Source organism: Pseudonaja textilis, chromosome 9 (genome assembly GCF_049901715.1).
Source record: "Pseudonaja textilis isolate UNSWEBS1 chromosome 9, rPseTex1.2, whole genome shotgun sequence".
In the NCBI taxonomy this organism is placed as follows: Eukaryota; Metazoa; Chordata; class Lepidosauria; order Squamata; family Elapidae; genus Pseudonaja; species Pseudonaja textilis.
Window position 1 is genome coordinate 26,149,910 of NC_141998.1, and position 22,013 is coordinate 26,171,922.

Genomic DNA, 22,013 nt, shown 5'->3' on the forward strand with positions numbered 1-22,013 from the left:
ATCACTTGAGACTTTCAAGAAGAGATTGGACTGCCATTTATCGGAAATGGTGTAGGGTCTCCTGCTTGGGCAGAGGGTTGGACTAGATGACCTGTAAGGTCCCTTCCAACTCTGATTATCTGTTATCTTGGAGGCTTAAAAAAGGGTGGATTTCAACTCCCAGAATTCCCCAGCCGGCAAGGTTCAGAAACACTGCTCTGGATTTATCCAATCACCACGGAGACAAAAATCACAATAAAGATCTTATAAGTTGGTTTGATTAACTGAGTTTCCTGCCCCCCCTCCTTTTTTGTTACTGGGACCCTGAGTTGGCTATAGGTCCACTTTTTTTTACAATTCCTAGGTCAATTTGCAAGAAGCAGCCAAACCCCCTTCTCTGTATAAAAGTTAAGTCTCTCCAGGAAAAAAAAGCAACCCAACAACCAGCATACCGACAGTTTTCTGGTGGATTCAGATGCCATTGTTACATTTCAGAAGTCTAAGAACAACATGTCAATGTAAATGTAAAAAAAGAAAGCAAGAATAACATGCACATTCCTGATTTTGGAGTGTGGGAGTGGGTTTGTTTTTTCTTAAGCAAGAAGGATTATGAGGATGGCATTTTCCAGTAATTGTTTATAGCATGTTGCAGATTTAGTTTTATGGCACACATGGGTTTGTTTGCATATTTGTGTTCCTTTTTCTTTTTTGTGGGGGAAAGAGCCCCCAGAGTAACCACTAAAATGATCAGAAAATGTTTTGGTTGGGATTCTAGGAATTCAACTTCTGCAATCCGACGCAAAGAGCTTTTATTTTTAGCAGCTACAAAAAGGAAACAGGTGGGCCAATTCAACCCCTGGAAGAGACGGTCGCATAAAGATTGGCCAAGATTGGGCCTAAGCGCAGAAAATCTGTTTTTCATCTCTGCTTCCTGCCCCTTCAGGGCCAAGGGCTGTCTGGAGGGCTGGCCTTGAACAAAAGCCTTCTGCTCTGGTGCATTTATGGGTCCACCTTGGTACCACGGAAATAACATTGGCAATCTTCCTGCCCTCGTCTCAAGACGGATCGTAAATCAAGTCCCCCAAGGGGAACATTCAAGGTTGTTTATGAATTTTTCCCTGGGAAAATCTGACCCAGAAACAGGGTGGCGATTTGATTCCCGCCTTCACAGTTGAATGAGGTGGTGGGACCGCCAGAGACCAAGCAGGTCCGATGCTCTTCCCATCAATAGGTTTCCATCCTTTCTAACAGAGGTGGGATTCAGCTGGTTCTCACTGGTTCTAGAGAACCGGTTGCAGAAATTTTTGAGTAGTTCAGAGAACCGGCAAATGCCACCTCTGAGTGGCCCCACCAATCCCATCTCTTCTCCTCCTCCCATTGAGTCCCAGCTGATCGGCTGGGTTTTCTTTGGTTGCCCTGCACAGGAAAACGGAGCTGGAAAGCAGGCGAGTGGGCTGGGGAGCAGTGATGGGATTCAAACGTTTTACTACTGGTTCTGTGGGCGTGGCTTGGTGGGCGTGGCAGGGGAAGTATATTCTGCAAAATCCCCCTTCCCTCCCCACCCCACTAACCTGCTTTCCAGCTCTGTTCTCCTGTGCAGGGCAACCAAAGAAGACCCAGCCGATCAGCTGGGACTCAATGGGAGGCAGAGAAGAGATGGGTTGGTAGGGCCAGTCAGAGGTGGGATTGGCCGGTTCTCCGAACTACTCAACATTTCCGCTACCGGTGGTTCTCCAGAACTGGTCAGAACCTGCTGAAGACCACCTCTGGTGGGGAAGGCTTGGGGATTTTACAGCACCCTTCCCCTACCATACCCACAGAACCAGTAGTAAAAAAAAATTGAATCCCATCACTGCTTTCTACCAATGGTTGGAGAAAGGAGATGTGGGTTGGGGAGGAGGAAATGTGGAGGGAAGAGAAAATCCCTGATGAAATATGGTCTGACCTTTCGGAAAAAAGAATGTGAAGAGGACAGAACTCCCCATCATTTTAATTATCGCCTTTCCCGTCGAAGTGGGCATCGTATGAAGGAGGAGAACGTGCCCGTTGGCTTGCCGTTGCTTACTTCATCAAGAGTTCTTCAACGGCAAAGGTCAGCCAAGAAACCCCAAGAAATCTCACTCTGAGCTGCTTGGGGGGGTGGGGGAGGGGTGTGTGGACAGGGGTAGTCAAAGGTTGCTAAGCAACCATACCTCTTCCTCCTTTTCCAGGCACTCAGCAAGGGACCGGAGCATGGGTAGCGTGAGAAAGTAATGGTTTAACCCACGTGAAACACACCTAAATTCATCCTTGGGTTGGGCAGGAGCAAGTTGGGGCCTATGCATAGGAAGAGTGGGAGAACTATTTGAGGAGGGGGCACCTTCCCTGCCCCCTTAACCCTCAGCATCTGGAGGGGGGCGGTTAAGCGCCAACATAGTAAGGTCTCTCTCTCTCTCTCTCTCTCTCTCTCTCTTGCAAAGGCTGATGTAGCCCAGAAGCCCGTAAGAAAAATGCAGATTAAAACCTCTGGAGAGGTCCCTCTTTCTCCTTCTTTACCTGCTTTTGGGGTTAAGGGAGATGCCATGTTCTGCTCCTTGCTCTTCTGGTGGCCTCAACCACCGTTGACTGATGTTGTTGTAGTGTGTCTTTCATGTTCTCTCTCCATCTTTTACGCGGTTTATCTCACGTTCTTTGGCTTTCTCTTCTTATACGTGCCTTGCACAGTATGGAATCCCAAGGCAGAGTAACAGACTTGGAAGGGACCTTGGAGATCTTCTAGCCCAACCTCCTGTACCATTCCAGACAAGTGGCTGCCCGGTCTCTTCTTAAAAGCCTTCGGTGATGGAGCAGCCGCAACTTCTGACGGGAAGCCGTTCATTGTTCTGCCAGGAAAGTTGTACTTAGTTCTGGTTGAATCTGTCTGATAAATTTCCACCGGTTACTTCTTGTCCTGCCTTCAGGTGCTTTGGGAAATTAAGTCAAGCCCCTCTTCTTTGGGGCAGCCCCCTAGATATTGGGACACTGCTATCATGTCACCCCTTAAATTTTGGAGTGAAGAAATCCCCAAACCTCAGGAATCCCAAGATTCTCCCAATGGAGAGATCCATTGTCCCTATTTATTCGTTCATCCCTGCGGCTCAGCTCTGACACTCCATCCCACCCGCCTGCTTTTGAAAAGGATGGGCTACACTTCCCCCTTAATTGGGCTTGTCCAACCATGTTGGACGGCTCTCCAACCATCCATGGCCGAGGTGTTACTTCACGGATTCAATTTTGTTGTGCCGAAATCCCATCACGGGGTAACAGCTTTCCAAATTGCTTTTGCAGATGTTGCAAACACACCCCCGCTTTCAGCAAAGAGGACAAGCCAGCAATCAGTAGTCCTAGTCTGAAATAAGAGGTGAACAGGAAGAAGTTGGCTTGTAACAGCGCTGAACTGGAAGGAAGAGGTGGGAGTTTAAAGCAAGGGTGCCCAATATCTACGGAGCTTCTTGGTCATCGAGGTCACGATTATCCCAAAGGTATTTTTTCAAGAGGCCAATGGCCTTTCGTTGTTTTTTCCTTGAAGACGTTTTGCTCCTCATCCAAGAAGCTTCTTCAATTCTGATTGTCAGAACTGAAGCCGCTTCGTGGATGAGAAGCGAAACGTCTTCAAGGAAAAACGAAGTCCAGTTGCCTTTTGAAAAAGCATCGATGGGACAGGGACGTCCAACCTTGACAACTTTAGGACTTGTGGGCTTCAACTCCCAGAATTCCCCAACCAGCCATGCATGGCTGGCTGATGAATTGTGGGAGTTGAAGTCCACGGGTCTTAAAAGTTGCCGAGGTTGGAGATAACCTGCTTGAAAGCCTTAATCACCCTGAAGGGTCTCTGTTGATAAATCTTGCTTCTCAGCTCCCCCACCCAATAAATCTTTTCAGGAAAAGGGTCTGAGCGCTGCTTCTCGTGGCTACCTGAATCTTCCACCCTTCCCATCCATCGTCTTCAATCTGCTCATCCGCTGCAGCTTCCTTTTATCATTCATTCTCTGGCAAAGCCTTTTCCCAACTCTTCTGGCTCAACAGCAAAACCGTTTTACAGATTTGTAGCCTCTCCCTTCCAATGCTTTCCATCCCAGGATACTGAAAACACACATCATCTTGGTTTTAGAAATACACAATCGTCAGTGAGGGTCAAAAGAGGAAAAATCAATCCGCTCGCTTCGACTGAACTCCAGCTCCGTATGAACAAAGCTACTCTCGGCCCTTTCTAAACTAAGGTTGACAACAACTGAACCTCCAGGTATTCCAAGACAAGATCCCCCAGGAAGTGCCTTTCCAGCCTTTAAAGGCTGGCCTTCGTCGATGGAATAACACAATAATTCAAAACCCCCAAAGCTCCTGAAAAAAAATCATTGAACAACCCAAGAAAGGACCCGACAGGGCTGTTTTCATCCCATTAACATAAAAGGTCAAGAGGATTTTGATGCAAGCTTGACTCTTGACGACCAAGACAATTTCACTGGAGGGGGGATATGTGTTTGTTGTTGTTTTTTTCCTTTTTTGAAAATGTGTTGTTGGTTTACTAGCTCACAGCGTTTCCCTTTCTTTGCCTGGCCAAGATTAGCAAGAGATCAGAGCTAAAGTTGGCCGTGTACTGCCATCTGCTGAGAGGAGTCCAAAATTAAAACCTTTTAAAAAAAAAAAAAAAAACCTGCCCCTGCATTCAGAACAGGACAGATGCCAAAGCAAAGTTAAGATGACAAAAAGTTCTCCCCTTGTGGCGAGATTGCAATTGGGGGTTCAGAAGGAGGGGGGAAGGCTGCCGCATGCAGAAGGCAGGTGGGAAGACGTTTTTCCCGGGGGGCCCCCCTCTGTACCCCCAACGCCGTGGTCCTTCTCAGCACCTTTAGGATGCCTGGAGCTAAGAGGCAGCTACCTGGGCCCACCTGCCGGGCTCTGCCTGGGGCAGCCAATTAACCCTGGGACCCCAGATCCCTGCCCAGGGGGGGGGCTGCCTCAATGCCCCCCAATTAACGGCTGCAAGGGGAACAAGAGGCCACTTCCGATCAGATCACCCAGGGCCCCCCTGCAATGCCCCATTTCACCTCACAGGCATGTGGTGACCCAGCTGGGTTGAAGATCAGTTCCACCCCACCCCCCCCATTTTCCCTTCTTTTAAATCCAGTCAACACAATCCTCCCACCACCACCACCACCGCCATCCCAATCCCAGGGAGTAAAGAAAGAAAGCCAGTAAAATCAAGGCCACGTTGGCACTTTTATTAGCCTAGAAAAGCAGCGGCTGGAAGGGTTGTTTGTATGTGTCCCCCCTCAACGCTCCTTTCAAGTCAGGTGTGCTTTAGGAGCTCCTGGCAAAAGAGAAGCGCCCAGGTGCGCGAGGAGGAGGAGGAGGAGGAGGAGGAGGAGGAGGAGGAGGAGGAGGGTGACTCCCTTGGGAAGCAGCTGCATAGATGCACATCGTTTCTTCACGTCCGGCTTTTGAGGCGGGGCTGCCCAGAGCTCCAGCAAGCCAAACTGGGCTCGGCCCAGCAGAGACAGCAGCGTCATGGCCACGATCTGGACCTGGCAGGGGGGAGGTTGGGGAATCTTCTTTGTGTGGAAGGTCCAGTCCGTGGATCGCAGGTTCTGCGGGGAAAGTTGTTTCCTGAGGTCCAGAGACCGTGCGTGTGCGTGCGTGTGTGTGTTTCCACTCGTGGGACTGGATGGGCTCCGAAACGGCCACGGGAACATCTCCGGCCACCTCCGGCCCTGCCAGAACTCCACGAAGGGGGAAAGGGGAGATCAGGGAGGGGTCAGCCTCGGCTGCAGGGAGGAGCCTGGTCCGGTCCGTCCAGGAGGGTCCTTCCCGGGCGCAGAAGCTACTTGATGCTGGCCAAGGCGGCCGCCCTCCGCTCCGTGTTCTGGAACAAGGCTCGGATGAGGCTCTTCACCTCGCTGGAGGAGAACTCTGCGGCCAGGGGCCCTTTGCTGCCCGCCCACCTGGGGAGGAGGAAGCAAAGGGGACAGGTGTGGATTTTAGAAGGCGGGAGGGGGGGGAGGAGGGGCTTCTCCAACACCCCTCCCCACAGCCTGGGGGATCAGGAGGCGGCTGAAGCCTGGCTGGGCGCTTCCCTTCCTCTCATCCTCCGCCAGGTTTCTTCCTCCCTTCTCAAACGGAGCTGGTGGCCATTCCTGCCGGAAACGCAGGAGAACCAAACGACACCAAAGCAGCAGGTAACGGCTACCGCTTGAGGAAGGGCCGCTGGTTTGCCCAAGATCGGGAGCAGCGAGCAACTCTGGAATCTTTTCCCACCCGTGGACTCCAAATCCCAGGGTCCCTGAGCCGGAAAAGGCCAGGTATGGTCCAGGTATTCTGGGAGTTGAAGTCCACAGGTGGGAAAAGTGGCCAGAGCTGCCCACTCCTGGCCCGGATTAAACTTTCTGACTGGGAGGGGGGCCCAGCGCAGCGGGAGAAGCCCCCCCCCCCCCGCTTCTCTGCTTCCTCTGGGTTCCGATTCTCACCCCGCCCTCCCCCGGTGCAACTGGACGGAGGCAAGAGGCGAGGAGACGCTCACCGGTCCACGATTTCTTGCAGGCTGGCCTGCAAGACCAGCAAGAGCTCCTGGAACATTGTCCACTTGGGCACGTAGACCGGCACCTCCTCCTGGAAGTGGCGGTTCTCCTTTTCTTCCGGGAGGGGCACGAAGACCCGGGGAGCCTCGTCCGCCACAGTCTTGCACAGGGCGTGCAGCCGGTCGGCGTTCTCGGCGGAGATGTCCTGCAAGAGGGGAGGAGAGGGGAGAGCGGGCAAGGGAGGAGGAGGGGCTGACCCCACCCCCCAAGGCCTATCCAGGGCGGGGGCTTCTCTCCCGCCCCGTCACCGGCAGCCACGTTCCCGTGGGGTCCCGTGAAAATTCCCCCAAGCGGAGGAGGAAGCGGGAACGGCTGCCAAACGTGCGGGAACCTGCTCTCTTCTTCTTCCTTCTTTTTTTCAGATTTTAAGTAATTTATTTCAGTAGGAAAAAATCCATTTTAAGGTCACACGTTAAGCTAACTTGAAACAGCTTACGGAAACACACAGTTGAAACATACACACGTGGTAAAATACTTTAAAAAAACTAAGAAAAAAAGGACAAGTAATAGCTAACCCTGCACATCGCTCGTAAAGGTCATAGTGCATTTACCCCCATCAAAATAGTCCTCGGGGTCAAAGGGTGGAAAATATACTAAAATGGCTTGTGGGTAGCATAATGTAGACTTTGCATTGTTTTTACATATGTGAAGGTCATAACGATGTGCATGACCATACGTTATGTTATTTGAAAGGATACAAAAAGACAAAATTTCACTAAAATCTCCCTTTTCCGCTTATCTTCTAATACGTTTATGGTAAAGTAGCCACATTAATTTGTAATAAAAAATTGGTCTTTTCAAGGTCCCACGAAACAGGTGGTCCTCAACTTACAACACACAGAGAGCCAGTTACGGTCACACTTTTGTGAGGATTGTAAAGCGGGTGATTCATGGGATCAAATTGATTTTATTGGGGGTTTTTTGTTGGGGGAGAGGGTTTACTTTCAGGCATTTTTACCCAAACCCAAAGGTCTCAGCTTCTAGGGTAAGCTCTCCCCAGTCGAGAACTGGTTGGGGATTATGGGAAATCAGGCGCAGCGCACCTGGCTGCAGAGGTTTGGGGCCGCCATCCAATCCGACGAGAGAAGAGACCCCTGAGGTGCTTCCGTTAGGCCCCCGTCCCAACTAGGCTTTTTTTAACCCTGCTGGGAAACGCACTTGGCAGCCCTCCGGTCCAGAGGTGGTCCAGGCAAGCTTTAACTCATCACCGTTGGCTTCTGCTTCAAAAAACAACCCAGCCACGTCCTCTGACTTCGTTAAAACCAGGCACCTTATCTGCCAAACACACTTTGCTCTGATAAAAAAAAGCGCCCTCTTAAAAGACCGCAGAGCTCTCTCCGTGAATCTAGAAAGCACAATCCCACGTGAGCCGCCATGTAAAAACCTGGATCTCTAGAAACACGCGTGCGTGGAGAATCCTTGACACACACAGACACACAGACACAGACACCCCCCATCAGTCCTCACCTCCAGAGCAAGGACCCTGCTGATGATTTCCACCAGGGCCGTGTTCAGCAGGGTCCCCATGGCCCGGCAGTAGATGTTCACCGGTAGAACATCCTGCCAGATTTTGCCAAGCCTCTTCAGTTGGTGCAGAACCTGGAAGAAAGTGAAACGGTCAGGGGAGAGAACCCGGGAACAAGGGAGCGCATGAGGCGGGTGGGGGGAGAGAGAGAGGCCTGTTTAGGGTAACCTATTTCTTGTTTGGGTTACACTCAGGCTCTGAGCGACAGAATGGACTCCGGGGTCTAATCGTCCAGGTTCCGCCGAGCGCCCACCCCGTTCCTGACCTGACGGACAGCTCTGTTCGCCGCAGAGTAGTTGTCCTCATCATCCAGGTTGGAGAAGTTCCTCGAGATGGAGAGTCTCTCCAGAAGCTCCTCTTTTTGGACCCGCATCTGGGCGAGGAAACACTTGGTCCCTGAGGAGAGGAGGAGGAAGAAGCCCATGGGCCACATTTCGAGGGGTGGGGAGGAGAGGAGAAAAACCTTGGTAGGGAAGCCGACAACCACCCTCATTATTATTATTTTTTTGCAAAATGGATATTTTACAGCTGGGGATTTTTTTTTTAATGGGTCAGAGAAAAATAATTTTAGTTTCTTTTCCCTTTTCTTGCACCTTTTCCCCATTAGATTTGACTTCTACATGTAAATTTCTCCATAAATATTAACTCTGAAAAGAGGGAAGGCTGTTTGCATTCTGGGATGGTTTGCCCAGAAATACCACCCAAAGGACTCTCAACGGAAAAACTTCCCCTTTCTGGGGAGCAGAACTGTGTACACCAGGGACAGACTCAGGAGAAGCAACTAACCAAACACGTTTGGTAACATTGGGGTATGTTTTAATGCAGCACTACACCGGGAAACCGTCCAGCTTGAGGGGCAGAGGATCTACTCCTCACAAGGCCCCACAAACCACCTTCGCTCCCAGACTCACCCAGTTTCCTGAACCCGGGCACCAAGTCGACGAAGGTGGCTGTCCCATCACTCAGCCGGTTCCTGAACTGGTGGCCCAGGGTCAGGAGGTGATGGGCAATGTACATGCAGTTGTTATGGTGAATGGCAGCCAGCTGAGGAAGTTTCTGGAGGTTTTCTCTGGAGGGGGGGGGAAGAGGAGAGGAAGAAGAGAGGAGAGAGGAGGTGCTTAGAGAACACGGGGGTCTCAACACACGTAGTGCCGTTTCCCTGCAGGTTACACCAATTCACTGGATACGCTTTTGAGAAGTTATAAAGTCATCTGTGTGTTTTAAAGCAGGGGTCTCCAACCTGGGCCACTTTAAGCCTGGTGGACTTCACCTTGGAATTCTGGGAGTTGTAGTCCACCGGGATTAAAGTGGCCCAGGTTGGGGACCCCTGCTTTAAAAAGTTACAAAGTTCCCAGTGTTTTAATTTAATTTAAATTTAATTTAAATTTAACTCCACAAATTTCAAAGGAGCACACAAGAGAGTTAGTCCTCTTTTAAAGACCTGTTGCTTAGTGACTGTTTGAAGTTGCACCGGGCCCTCCCAAAGGCCACTTATGACCCGGTTTTAAGAGTTCGGATGGCTGCACAACCCCTGCAGAGTTTGACATTCCCAGAGTTGGACCGCTGGCTGATCTTTGCGGCTAGTTGCCAGACACCAAAGTCACACGGCCACATCCCACAATGTTTTTTTGCCTGTTTCTGGTCTTTGGGGCCAGTTTCCAGCAAAAATATCCATAGGAATAAATGGGTCTGCTTAACAAGTGCCACACAAAAATAGCCATAAAATCAAGTCCTCAACTTATGACCACCACGATTTCTGATGGGAAATTCCAGGTTCCCTTACGGCCAGGTTGAGGACTGCCTGTAATTCAGCCGGTTAAACCGGAGCTCTGCCTAGCACCCCCTGTGGCCTGGCCTGATTTCCCCCCTCCGGGACAGCCGTCACTCACTTATGATACATGGGCACCACGTCGCAGAAGAGGTGGAAGATGTTCCGCACCAGGTAGAAGAGCTGGATGCAACTGCCAGAGAAGAGGAGAGAGGAGCTGGCTCAGACCTGCTTTTCCAGGCCTTCAAAAAAAGGGGGGATTTGCCAGCTGTCTAGGCAAGCCCGGAAGGTCCCCGCCCGAGGCAACCCAGGGCCATCCACCTTCACACTGCCAAGAACCCAACGGCAAGGTGGTGAAGAGGCAAACCCTACGCGGTAGCCAGTCGCTATGAAAATGACGCACGCGCTTGAAGAACTGATGACAGAACGTTCACGCTGACTCGAAAGCCAGATCTGTCTGTTTAGGCTTAGTGAAAACGTAGGAATTCTGGGCCTGCAGGAGCCATGATTTGGGGAGGACTTAATGTTGGGAAGATTCTCCTTCCTTCTTTATTCTATTCTGTAATTCTATTCTATTCTTTCTCTATTCTATTCGATTCTGTATTCTATTCTTCCTTCCCTCCTTCATTCTACTCTATTCTGTAATTCTACTCCTCTACATTCTACTCTATTCTATTCTGCATTCTATTCTCCTTCCTTCCTTCTTTATTCTATTCTGTAATTCAATTCTACTCTACATTCTATTCTATTCTTTCTCTATTCTATTCTGTATTCTATTCTCCTTCCTTCCCTCCTTCATTCTACTCTATTCTGTAATTCTACTCTATTCTATTCTGCATTCTATTCTTCCTTCCTTCTTTATTCTATTCTGTAATTCAATTCTACTCTACATTCTATTCTATTCTTTCTCTATTCTATTCTATTCTGTATTCTATTCTCCTTCCTTATACTCTATTCTGTAATTTTACTCTACTCTACATTCTACTCTATTCTATTCTGTATTCTATTCTCCTTCCTTCCCTCCTTCATTATTCTACTCTATTCTGTAATTCTACTCTACTCTACATTCAACTCTATTCTACATTCTATTCTCCTTCCTTCCTTCTTTATTCTATTCTATTCTGTAATTCTATTCTACTCTACATTCTATTCTATTCCATTCTATGCTCATGAATGGATTTATGAGTCCAAGAGGCCCCCAAAGGAGTCTTCTTTCAACAAATCGTTTCATTCCACCCTTGCATTGCACGGGAGCAGTGAGGACAGTTACTTCCTTGATTGGCACTATGAAATGAAGGTGTTATGAACAATAACAACAAAAAAGAAGCAAGAAGCCCTGGGGGGAGGGACTTAATCTCAAGGGGCCTCACCATTGGTCAGTGCTGGCAGAGGCCTCCTGGAGGGTCTGATAGGCCAAAGCCATCAATCTCTGGACCGAGTCGCTGATGCGGCAGGCGGGGAAAGAAAAGGTGTGGCGGCTCAGCTTGGCCTTGTTCTCCAAGTTGGTCACCTGCTTGAGGAGCAGCTCGGACCCTTCCGGCAGCTTTGACTGGTCCCCAGCTCCAGAGGCGGGCAGGGTGGGGAGGGTCACCAGAGAGTCTGGGGTGACCTGGGGGAGACAAAGTTAGTTTTATTCATTTTGCTTGTACTGAAATGTAGGGTGCGTTGGTGCCACGCTGTCTACGTATTGATGTGTAGGTGGCAGACGGACATTAAAATTAAAAAAAAAACTTGATTACAAAAAAGAGAGAGAATCTCAGTCCTGCCTATTGTATGCAGCGTTGGAAAGGAAACGGTGCTTTAGTGATGGGTTTTTTGTTGTTGTTGTTAATCTCATCCTTGCTACAAAATATTTCAATGGAAGCCCTACTTACAAAGGTACGGTAGCCTCAAAAATTATGCTAAATACTCAGAAGTAATTCCTTATACGCTTAAGGAGTATAATATTCCCATGCTGGTTTATGTATTCATACGCAAACATCTGAATCAGATTACTGTCCTTCAATTTAGTTTGGCTGGCAATGGATTTCCAATGTTTTGTTTGTAGATGCTAACCTTTTTAAAATAAGCATTTTTTTTTAAATGTTGGGAAAAAAAGAAAAAGGAAAGTTCCCTTGGTTTGGTTTTGGGTCAGTTTCTTAAACATGGAGCCCCCCCACCCAAGGAATTAGAATGCTTTGGGGCTGGTTTGAGGGTTGGCATCTCCCCATCTCGTTTTGATCCAATAACTGTCTGCCAGCAGGTAATGTAGCCTGGAAAACAGGTGGGCCGACCCAAATGCTTCTTTTTTTAAAATAGATCTTGATTTGACAAGGACTCCCTCTCTCTCTCTCTCTCACACACACACACACACACAGAGAAGTCTGACTCACACCCCAAGCACCTTCCTCAAGGCAGAGGCAAACGAGAGGAAAAAGGGGCGTCCGGTTGCTTTAAGAGAACCACCACCCATGCTCCTCTACCTTCACGGTGTTGTGTATTTCTGAGGTCATCAGGTTTCTGGCGGCCACAATGACATCCTGGCATTTCTTGTTGGCAAAATGGCAGTTCACGTTGCGGGCGTAAGTTAGCAAGTCCGTGGAATCCTCCGGGAGGAACTTCATGTCTTTTAAGGCTTTTTCAAAGTCTTCTGTTGCTTTAATAACCTGGGGGGGGCATAGGAAGGTCATCAGTCTGTCCCCCCTGAGACCAGCTGATATAGGTGGGTTTACACTCCCCCACCCTTCCCGAAAAGGCTGCAGAGACGCTCAACTCTCCCAGCCCCACAAAGCCATTCAGTGGTGCTGAAAAACCTTCAGCCGGCTGGCTCTTTGAAAAGGCTACAGGCGGTCCTCGGCTTACGGCGATCGAGTCTGTCGTTAAGTGAGACATTTCTTGAGTTTTGCCCCCCCGTTTTAAGGCCTTCCTAGCCACCCACTGCCCTTATGGGAACCGCCCGGTTCTTAAGTGAACCTGGCTTCTCTCTGGACGCTTGATCGTCAAGATGGGTCGCAAAGGGGGGAAATCAGGTGACCCAGGGACATTGCGACCGTCGTTAAGTGTGAATCGGTTGCTAAGGGTCTGAATTTTGATCACGTGACCCTGGGGGAGGCTGCAAAGGTGGTAACTCTGAACAGCCACCCAAGGAGGGTAAGTCAGGATTACCTGGGCTAAGAAAAGCTAAAGAGGAGAAATTTCAGAATTTCGTTTTGAGTTCCCCGGGCAAACCTCCTCCTCTTCCTCCCCTAATGGAAGCAGCAGCCCAAAGGCAGGCAGGGGAGGTGGTCCCCGAGGTCAAAGGCCACAGCACCCACCTCCTTGTACTGGGCAAGCTGGCTGCTGTTGCTGGGGATGGAGTGCACCAAGCAATCGCAGATGAGGCAGTCGGACACCTTCTTCCAAACCACGTTGCCCAGCACCTCGGCCAAAACGGGCCTGGGGTCGGTCTCCTCCCCCTCCTCTCCCTCGCAAGGGCCAAGCGGTGTGTCTGCAGAGAGGGGAGGATGCTCTGGGTGTCAACTCGTAACATATCTCTAGGGTCCTTTTTAGAGGTGCCAACAGAAAGAGACGGGGTAGCAGCCTGGCAGCTTGCAAACCGAAAGTGCATTCCATAAACGTTTTCAAAGATAGTAACTGGGTGACTGAAGTTTCTGCCACGCAAAATTCTAACTGGAGAGCCTGATGGATGACTCTGGGCTACGGCTGTGTCCCATTGGAGAATATGAATTAGGATACACCCAGAGGGGTGAGGGGAAAACCAGGATCAAGGCTGACAGTGAATGATGTGTCTCAGAGTCGGCTACACCCAGGCAGTGCTGGCATGTTAACTCCCAATAAATCCTTTGGAAGTTTGGCTCGAGACTCAGCACTTAACTGGGATATAACTGCTGGAATCCTGACGCTGTGGTGCCTTCTGCAACCGTCCCTTGACTGGGAGCCGACGGGCAACGGGAGCAGAAGGCCCTAGGGTCTTCCTGGGGCCCGTTTCCTCCTGCCCCAGGCCCCTTTCTTCCAAGCCAGGGTGGGTTGAGGTCCCTTACCCAGCAGGTGTTGGTGGAGGACTTGGAACACCGACGTGAGCTTCGCAAACACTTCCAAAGGGGATGGGTGGCCCAGGTCAGAGCCCACAGACTCGAATTTGAGCGCGACGCCACCAGGTGGGTCTTCCATCGAGAGCCGTAAGGAGGGGCAACAGATCAAAGGCTTGAGGATGTGCTTGAGCAGTAACTGTCCTGGGGAGAGGGAGGGCGGTGAGGCAGGCTCGGAGGACAGAGCAGCGTGACAGCACTTCTCAACGTGGCCTGTGGCCGTCTTTCTGCCCCATCCTCGCTCTGCTGAAGGGGGGGGGGGCGCAATTCCCACAGGAACAGCATCTGGAGATTGGAGGGAGACAAGGGGAGGTGGGGTGGGGGTGGGGAACAGGCTTCCCTTTGGACCAGGCAAAAGGAATTTTAAAGCACCGGACCCCGAAGGAGAAAGCTAAGGCGCAGGTACCAAATTTAGAACCTCTTTGTGCCGGACAAGAAGACAAACGTCATCAATTGGACCACTTTCAACGCTCAGGAAATGGCTGCTGATGGAAGAGGAAGGACTTACCAAAATGCTTGAATTTCATCTCCAGCTCCCCCAGGGTGGCAAAAGCCTGCAGGACCGTCGAAACTCCTGGATCTTCTGTGGGCAGACACAGGTGCAACTCTGTCTGGGTAGCTGCCTCTAGGCAGCTGAGTTCTAGGGGAAAAACGTACAGCCCAGGTTACAGCAAACCATGGTTCAACAACAAAGCTGCAGAAGAGTTGGGGCAGAAACCAGCCAGCAGGCCTCGCCCTCCAGCCCAGAGGCCTCCAAACTTGGCAACTTCAAGGCTTGTGGACTGAGCGCAGCTGGCTGGAGAATTCTGGGAGCTGAAGTCCACCAGTCCCCGTCAGGGCACTGTTCCCCCCCCCAATCCCCTCGCCAAGAGTGGGGACCCCTGCTCTAGTCTTTAGTCACCCTAAGCAAGTAGCTGTGGCACATACTCCCCCGGTGTTACGTTACTTAGTTAGTTTACTTTATTAATTAGCCTACGGGCCATATCAAACATAAATTATTACTAAAATTAGATAAGAACAATTTAAAATGAAATTGGAATACAATACAATTTAAAATGTGATTGGAATTCAATTCGATAAAATTATATCCCCTCCTTCCCCGGTCTTTAGGCCACCCCAGAAACAGGAGGTCTCAAATCAGACTTGCTCAGTGACGGGGTTGGGAATGACTTTAGGGGTCTTCTAGACCAGGGGTCTCCAACCTTGGCCGCTTTAAGACTTGTGGACTTCAACTCCCAGGATCCCCCAGCCAGCCCCCTGAACCCTCAGCAGGAACGCAGAGCAGGCCCAACCAACCAGCCTCTGTACCTTGTGACGGGGGAAGCTTCCAGACCACCATTCGCTGCCACTCCTGATCCAAAAGATACAGAATGTTTTGGGTCTGTATGGTGAGCTCCCGGCCGAGCGCCTTCAGGATCTTCAGCTCAAAACCCCGGCGGGATTCCATGGTTTTCAGGCTTCTCCGGGCCTGGCAGGAAACGGGGAAAGAACTGCAGAGTCACACAAAGCCATTCCACTGTAAGGGAGTCTGGAAGCTACCCAATGTCAGCGCTTCCTCAACGCGCCCATGGAAAGCAGAACTCCGAGGCAGGTCGATTCCTCAAAGAACAATTTATTGGATACATCATATTGGCCCAACTGGTGAAAACCGACTCTGAAAGTTCCCACGGTTTTCACCTAATTAAAAAGTAAAGCCCCCCCCCCCCAGGTCATTGGTCACATTGTCCAATAGTGTTGCTAGCCAGTTGCATGGTTACTTTACTCCTCCTCTCCTGGCCCCCCTGTTGGAATGACCTTGGTTCCCACAGGAAAAAATTTTCCTTTTAACTGCAAAAGCCCAGCTAACTCTTCCCCGCTCTCCCTGTCCCCGATCCTCCTGCCTTGTGGCCCCAGCCAGGTCCGCTTCAGGGCTGACACCCAAGAGGGACACAAAGAGGCATCCATCCCCAAGAACTACCTTGTTCAGGTGGACAGCCGCCGACGTGTACTTCTTCAGAGGCAGCAAGGCACCGAACTGCTTGAGGGCGGTGTCAAACTGCAGGCGAAGGAAGCAGAAAAGGGGAACGCCGATAACTCAGGGCCCCAAGACGACTCAAAACGAGCAGAGCTTCTCTCCCACTCTCTTACCTCTTGGAGCTGCCTCAGCACGCTCAGAACAAGCACCTCTCTCTCCAGCTGCTGCTTCAGGTCAGCAAAGTCTGTGATGGCCACGTTGAGGTCTTGCTGGACCTGAGGAGACGCCGGAGGCGAAAACCACATTTAGTCTCTTTGGTTTACAAAAAAAAGAATCCCCGTTAGTAGGCATGGAGAGGTTTAGACTTAGAGTAACTTTATCGTCACTATGAATGTATACTAATCGGTACACATTCAAATGAAATGTCCTTGCACACAGCTCTCCAGGGGCCACCGCCTCAAATATACACAATACAAACGTAACAAAATACAACATCATGCACATACCCACACGTATTATACGACACAGAGGAACAACACAGTCTAGTCTGGATGTATACATGTACACGGTGAGAAGGACCAAGCTTGCAAATTTACCAGACGGATAGCCTAGGGAGCAAAGTCTTCCAGAAACTGCTTGGCTTTAAGGAGGCAGTTAACATCCGTCAGAAGGGTTAGAGGAGGGACCAACCTCATTGTTTATTCATATATTGGATTTACGTGGTTGCCCATTTCAAAATAATGGCTCTGGCAAACCTGTATTTTATTTTTTAAAATATAAACAGCAGGAAAAACCAAACACTGCAGCTGGGCTGAAAACACCTTTCTCAGTAACTGTGAATACGACGCATGACCGGGCCCAGCCCGCCTGCTGTGGGATTTCTTTAGCCAGGACAAGTTCTCCACTGATCCACTGTCCTCACCTCGTTCTCGATCCTGGACCTTAGCTGGTCGATGCCGGCCGAGAGCTCCTCCACTTGGGACTCCAGGTCCTTGGCGCTCTGCATGCTGGGCAGGAACTCCACGTACCTTTGGTTGATCATGCTGCAAACCTCCTCCTGGAAAGGCCGGGGGTGGGTAGGGGGAATGACCATCAGGACAACAATCAAGTAACCAATACCCCCCCAATCAAGGAATTGCCAAACAAGCCAACATTAAACAGCCCAACCATCCATGACAGGACAAACCACTAGAATATAACCACTCCTTCCTAGCACTGCTGATGTTACCTATTTGGGTTATTAAATTTCTGCAAGGAAATGATCAAGCTCAGAGAGCATCAAAGATCCCATCGTTGTCCTCTCCAACTCCTTCCTCCCCACTTCCTTCTAGCACTGATGATATCTATTCTGGGTAATGAAACGTCTGCAAAAAACCCAGCCAGGCTCAGAGAGCACCAAGATCCCCTTCTTTCGACAAGCCCTCCTCCCTTCCAGCACTGAAGATGTTCCCTACTTGGGTCATGAGATGTCTGCAAGAAAACCACCCAGCTCAGAGAGCACCAAGGACCCCACCCCGTCATCTTCCTCCTCCTCCTCCTCCTCTCCTTTCTCCTCCTCCTCCCACTCCCTGCAAACCCCACTCTAGCCCCGGTGATGTTCCCTACTTGGGCCATGAAACGTCTGCAAGAAAACAACCAAACTCAAAGAGCATCAAAGACCCCATAGTTGTCCTTCTCCCCCCTCCTCCTTTTTCTCCTTCTCCTTCTCTTCCTCCTCCTCTCTGCAACCTCCACCCCACCCCCGCCCCTTCTAGCCCTGGTGATGTTAGCTAGCCAGGCCAGGAGACGCCTGCAAGGAAAGTTCTGAGAGCACCCAGGACCCCCATAGTCCTCCTCCTCCTCCTCCTCGTCCCTCCCTCCCAGCACCGACGATGCCCCCTAGATGCACCACGAGGCGCCTGCAAGGAGACCGCCCAGCGCCCTTCTTGCCCACCCAGGCGTGCAAATCCTCTCCTCCTTCATTGGGGGGCTTCCGCCACAGGGGAGCCTTTTGGGGGGAGGGCCCAGACCCACACAAGGCTCCCCCTCCCCCTCCTTCTGTGGCTGCCCGGGGGGGCCTAAAAGGGACCCCAATTCTGGGAGGGGCAGCCACGTGTCACCCCATACACGCCACTCTCCGCCTCGCGGGACCCCCCCAGCCTCCACTCTGCACACGCTCAGAGGCCCGGCGCTCCCTCCCCTCCCCTTTCAGGGGCGCCCTCGCCAAAGGGGGCGTGGCCCAGGTAAGCTCCTCCCCTCTCTGGGCGCTGTTTCCCCCCTCCCCAATCTCCTCGCTCTCTTCCCCCGCCCACCTTGAGATCCTCGGCCCGGCGGGAGAGGCGGGAGAGGCGGCCGCCCAGGCCCTCGTCCTGCGGCCGCCCCGAGCAGGCCAGCACGGCCTCCACCAAGGAAGAGCCGCGCGCCGCCATTGCGCCGCCGCCCGTCGCGCCGCGCGGGGCCTGACGGGAAGGGCGCGACGCCTCTCCCGCCCAGCGGCGCCGACTACCGTTCCCGGCGTACCTTTCGCCGGCCATTTCCCCACCCCACCCCCCCGTGACCATTAGAGCTGCGCTGGGATAGAGAAGGCCTGTTTCTGCCTTCCGCCAATAGTGGCACTGGATCTCCGGTTTGGAACCACAAAGTCGAAAGCCTAGAGTGGCCTTGGGGGGTTGGGGGTAGGTCTTGGGTTATTGCTCCCCTGGAGGTGGAGCGGGGAACTTAGAGAGCTTCATTCTCTATCTCTCTGTACATATGATTCTGTGTGTTTGTGTGCGGATACACGTGCACATGCAGGTGCCCCTTCCTCAAGCAGCCTTCAGGACCATGGTGGACTACAGTTTCAACAACTGTCTTAAACACCATCAGTGATTATCAAGCATCAACCATCTCCCCTGATGAAATACTTGACATTTCCCGCATTGGCCGAGAGCTCAAAAACAGAGACGGCTCTATGGCCCCACGCTTCTGCAGGGTCATTTGCAAAAATGAATCAAGCAAACGTAAATTCATTTACACTATAAATTCACTCACCAAAAGCAACACCAACCATAAGAACCTCCGTTGTCTCCCTGACCTAGCCATACAGCAACATGCCCGCTCCCGTGTACTCCGCACTGAACCCAAAAAACGTCTAGACAATGGAGAGAAGGACCTGTACATTGACTACCATGCTGACTGTATCAAAAGTAAGTCACACAACCTGCAACTCAGCTTTAACCTTCAACCACAACACTACCTCAACCAATCCACCATCACCCAAGACTAGGCACGCACGCCCCTAACTACCTCAATTCCAACTACTGCTGGCCTTAAATGCAAGGACTCAATGCAAGAAAGCTTTGCGAATAAAATACCTGAATTTCTCCTCTTACTAAATATGGCTAAATTCGACATCATATTTGTCTGTGAAACGTGGCTTAACGCATCTCTCCCTGACTCCATTACCACAGTAAGAGACTGTCATGTTTACCGATCAGATCGTGAAATTCATAGAGGAGGTGGTGTTGCTATCTTCTATAAAAAGTCCTTACATCTAAAAAACATCCAAGTTACCCAGGAGCTTGCTCTTCCTGAGACCATCATCTGTGAACTGTCCTTAAATATCACATTTCGATTCTTACTATGTTACAGAGCCCCTGATTATGACATCGAACGTGTAAACAAGCTAAATACACTACTAACATGGGCAGCATCCTGCCCATACCCTTTTATCTTTCTTGGTGACTTCAATCTACCACATATTGACTGGACCCTAAACGAATGTACAACTGAACCCATACACGCAACCTACTACAATGCTGTTACAAATCTGGGACTGGAACAACTAGTAACCAACAACACTAGACTAAACAACTGCCTCGATCTCATCTTCTGCAATAGTTTGAATTTAATTTACGGAATACAAACTAAAGAACCCTTTTCCAGCAGTGACCACAATATGATTGACTTTTGTCTCAACATACACCCACACAAAAATCATCACAATGATGTAATCCCCAATTATAATTTCAAAAAAGGCAACTATGATCTTGATGAATGTATCTTTTCTTTCATATACACTGAGAGCATTTGCACCAAGACAAATTTCTTGTGTGTCCAATCTCACTTGGCCAATAAAGAATTGAATTCTATTCTATTCTTATTTATTTACTTACTTACTTACTTACTTACTTAGAGAGTGGAATTAAAATGAGTCCCACTGGAAAAGAATCAAATTCCTTGCTAGACTTATTAAAAAACATTGCTCTTAGTGCACTTAATTCAGTTAAGGTTTCAGCAGAGGTGGTCTTCAGCCGGTTCTTCTGGAGAACAGGGAGTGGAATTTTTGAGCTGTTGGGAGAACCGGCCAATCCTGCCTCTGATTGGCCCCGCCAACCCCATCTCTTCTCTGTCTCCCATTGAATCCCAGCTGATTGGCTGGGTCTTCTTTGGTTGCCCTGCACAGGAGAACAGAGCTGGAAAGCAGGTTAAGTGGAGTGGGGAGGGAATGGGATTTTGCAGTATATCCTTCCCCTGTCATGCCCACCAAGCCACGCCCACTAAGCCACGCCCACAGAACCAGTAGTAAAAAAAAATTGTCTCCCCCACCACTGGATTTTAGGGATGCATTTAACCACAGGACACAGTTTCTGATCAGATCCTTTGCTGGGCTGGAGCATCTTATGGGTGGTGCCAGAGGTCGAAAAAAAAAAATCTGAGAAAAAAACCATGAGCAAAGAAACCTGGAAAAATAGGACGTGCCAAAGAGCCACCTGGAACCAGGACAGACGCCGCTGAAGACTCTGAACGGAGCAGCATCGATTCTAGACCAAACAAGCAGAGCCCCAAGCAGCGAGGCCACAGCTGAAGAGAAGCGGGATGGCACGAGAGAAAAAGAAAAGGACGGACAAGGGGTTTGGTCGGAAAACTTTCCCTCTGCACCCAGTCTCTGGACTCTGATCCGTCTTCTCCACACCTCTCGGGCTTCCTGGTCAATCACTTGGCCCGCAGTTTGGTGAAGATGAAAGGGGAGTGTGTGTGTGTGTGTGTGCGTGCGTGTGATTAAACACAATCTTGCCTGATTGCAATCAATAAAGCCAGGGGGATTAACAAAGAATTCCTTGGGTCACGGGGCATGATTAACTTGTCCAAACAAGATCCCACAAATGTTGGCTTCTTTAAAACGGTTGTCTGCGTGTTTCCCACAAAGTACAGATCATCCTCCACTTAAGGACCACAGTGGAGCCCAACATTTCTAATGATGTTAAGCGAGACATGGGTTAACTGAGCTTTGTCCCATTTTATGGCCTTCCTCGCCGCTGTTGTTAAGCAGATCACTGCAGCGGTTAAGCTACTGACACGGTGGTTAAGTGGATCCAGCTTCTCCATCGATGTCTCTTGTCTGAAGGTCCCCAAAAGGGATTGCGTGATCCTCGAACGCTGCAACAGTCAAAAATGTGAGACAGTTGCCAAGCGTCTGAATTTTGATCCTGGGGATGCTGCAATGGCTGTAAACAACTTTGAACAGTTGCTAAATGAACTTGTTAGTTTTGGAAGCCATCTTAGCACCAGTCACTCCTACACTGCCACCTTCTTCAGCCTGGGAAAATGGGAGGGGGGAATTTCTTGGAGTGTATGTGGTTAGACATAGCAACATTCTTTTTCTAAGTCAAGGTCATGTTATTTCTGCACCTGGCTGAGGGAACATCTCAAGTTGGGACGGATGGTGATTGGGGCATGTGATGTGACGATGGGTGCAGGGAGTGGATTTGTAATTTTTTACTTATTGAAGGAAACCCAGAACTTTCAGATTTGGGATTTCCCAGATGTGCCAGTTTACTACCCAAATAAAACAGAACTTTGGAGAGGATGTCTGTCTCAGAGTTATTTGTTGGAATGGAGGTTTCCTGGAATGCTGACAGAACTGTTGTAAGTTGAGGGCTACGTGTACACCCTAACCCCTCATACCCTGGACATAAATTGTTTCAACTTCTACCCTCAAAACAATGCTATGGGGCACTGCACACCAGAACAACTAGACACAAGGACAGTTTCCCCCCCATGCCATCACTCTGCTAAACAAATAATTCCCTCAACTATGTCAAACTATTTACTAAGTCTGCATTACTACTGTATTATTCTACTCAGTCTTCCTATTACCTATATCCTT

The 22,013-nt window shown here is 50.1% G+C and overlaps 1 protein-coding gene across 1 annotated transcript; it reads right to left on the reverse strand.

Annotated features, from left to right (window-relative positions):
• Positions 1-5,193: 5,193 nt before the first annotated feature.
• Positions 5,194-18,326, reverse strand: ZW10 (zw10 kinetochore protein). The gene is made up of 16 exons (XM_026709062.2): positions 18,178-18,326; positions 16,809-16,943; positions 16,060-16,161; positions 15,890-15,967; positions 15,241-15,400; positions 14,441-14,572; positions 13,885-14,076; positions 13,159-13,331; positions 12,328-12,510; positions 11,236-11,474; positions 9,987-10,058; positions 9,009-9,166; positions 8,363-8,493; positions 8,040-8,171; positions 6,515-6,717; positions 5,194-5,939 (listed from the first exon to the last, which is right to left on the reverse strand). Exons 1-16 carry the CDS (start codon positions 18,292-18,294, stop codon positions 5,819-5,821), a joined length of 2,328 nt encoding a protein of 775 aa, XP_026564847.1. The 5' UTR covers positions 18,295-18,326; the 3' UTR covers positions 5,194-5,818.
• Positions 18,327-22,013: the final 3,687 nt, after the last annotated feature.

Coding starts and splice junctions, on each gene's coding strand:
- ZW10 (XM_026709062.2), bottom strand. CDS start 18,294: ATGGCGGCGCGCGGCTCTTCCTTGGTGGAGGCCGTGCTGGCCTGCTCG. Junction 16,944..18,177: donor GCCGGGCCGAGGATCTCAAG/GTGGGCGGGGGA, acceptor CGGCCTTTCCAG/GAGGAGGTTTGCAGCATGAT. Junction 13,332..13,884: donor CCTCCACCAACACCTGCTGG/GTAAGGGACCTC, acceptor CCCTCTCTGCAG/ACACACCGCTTGGCCCTTGC.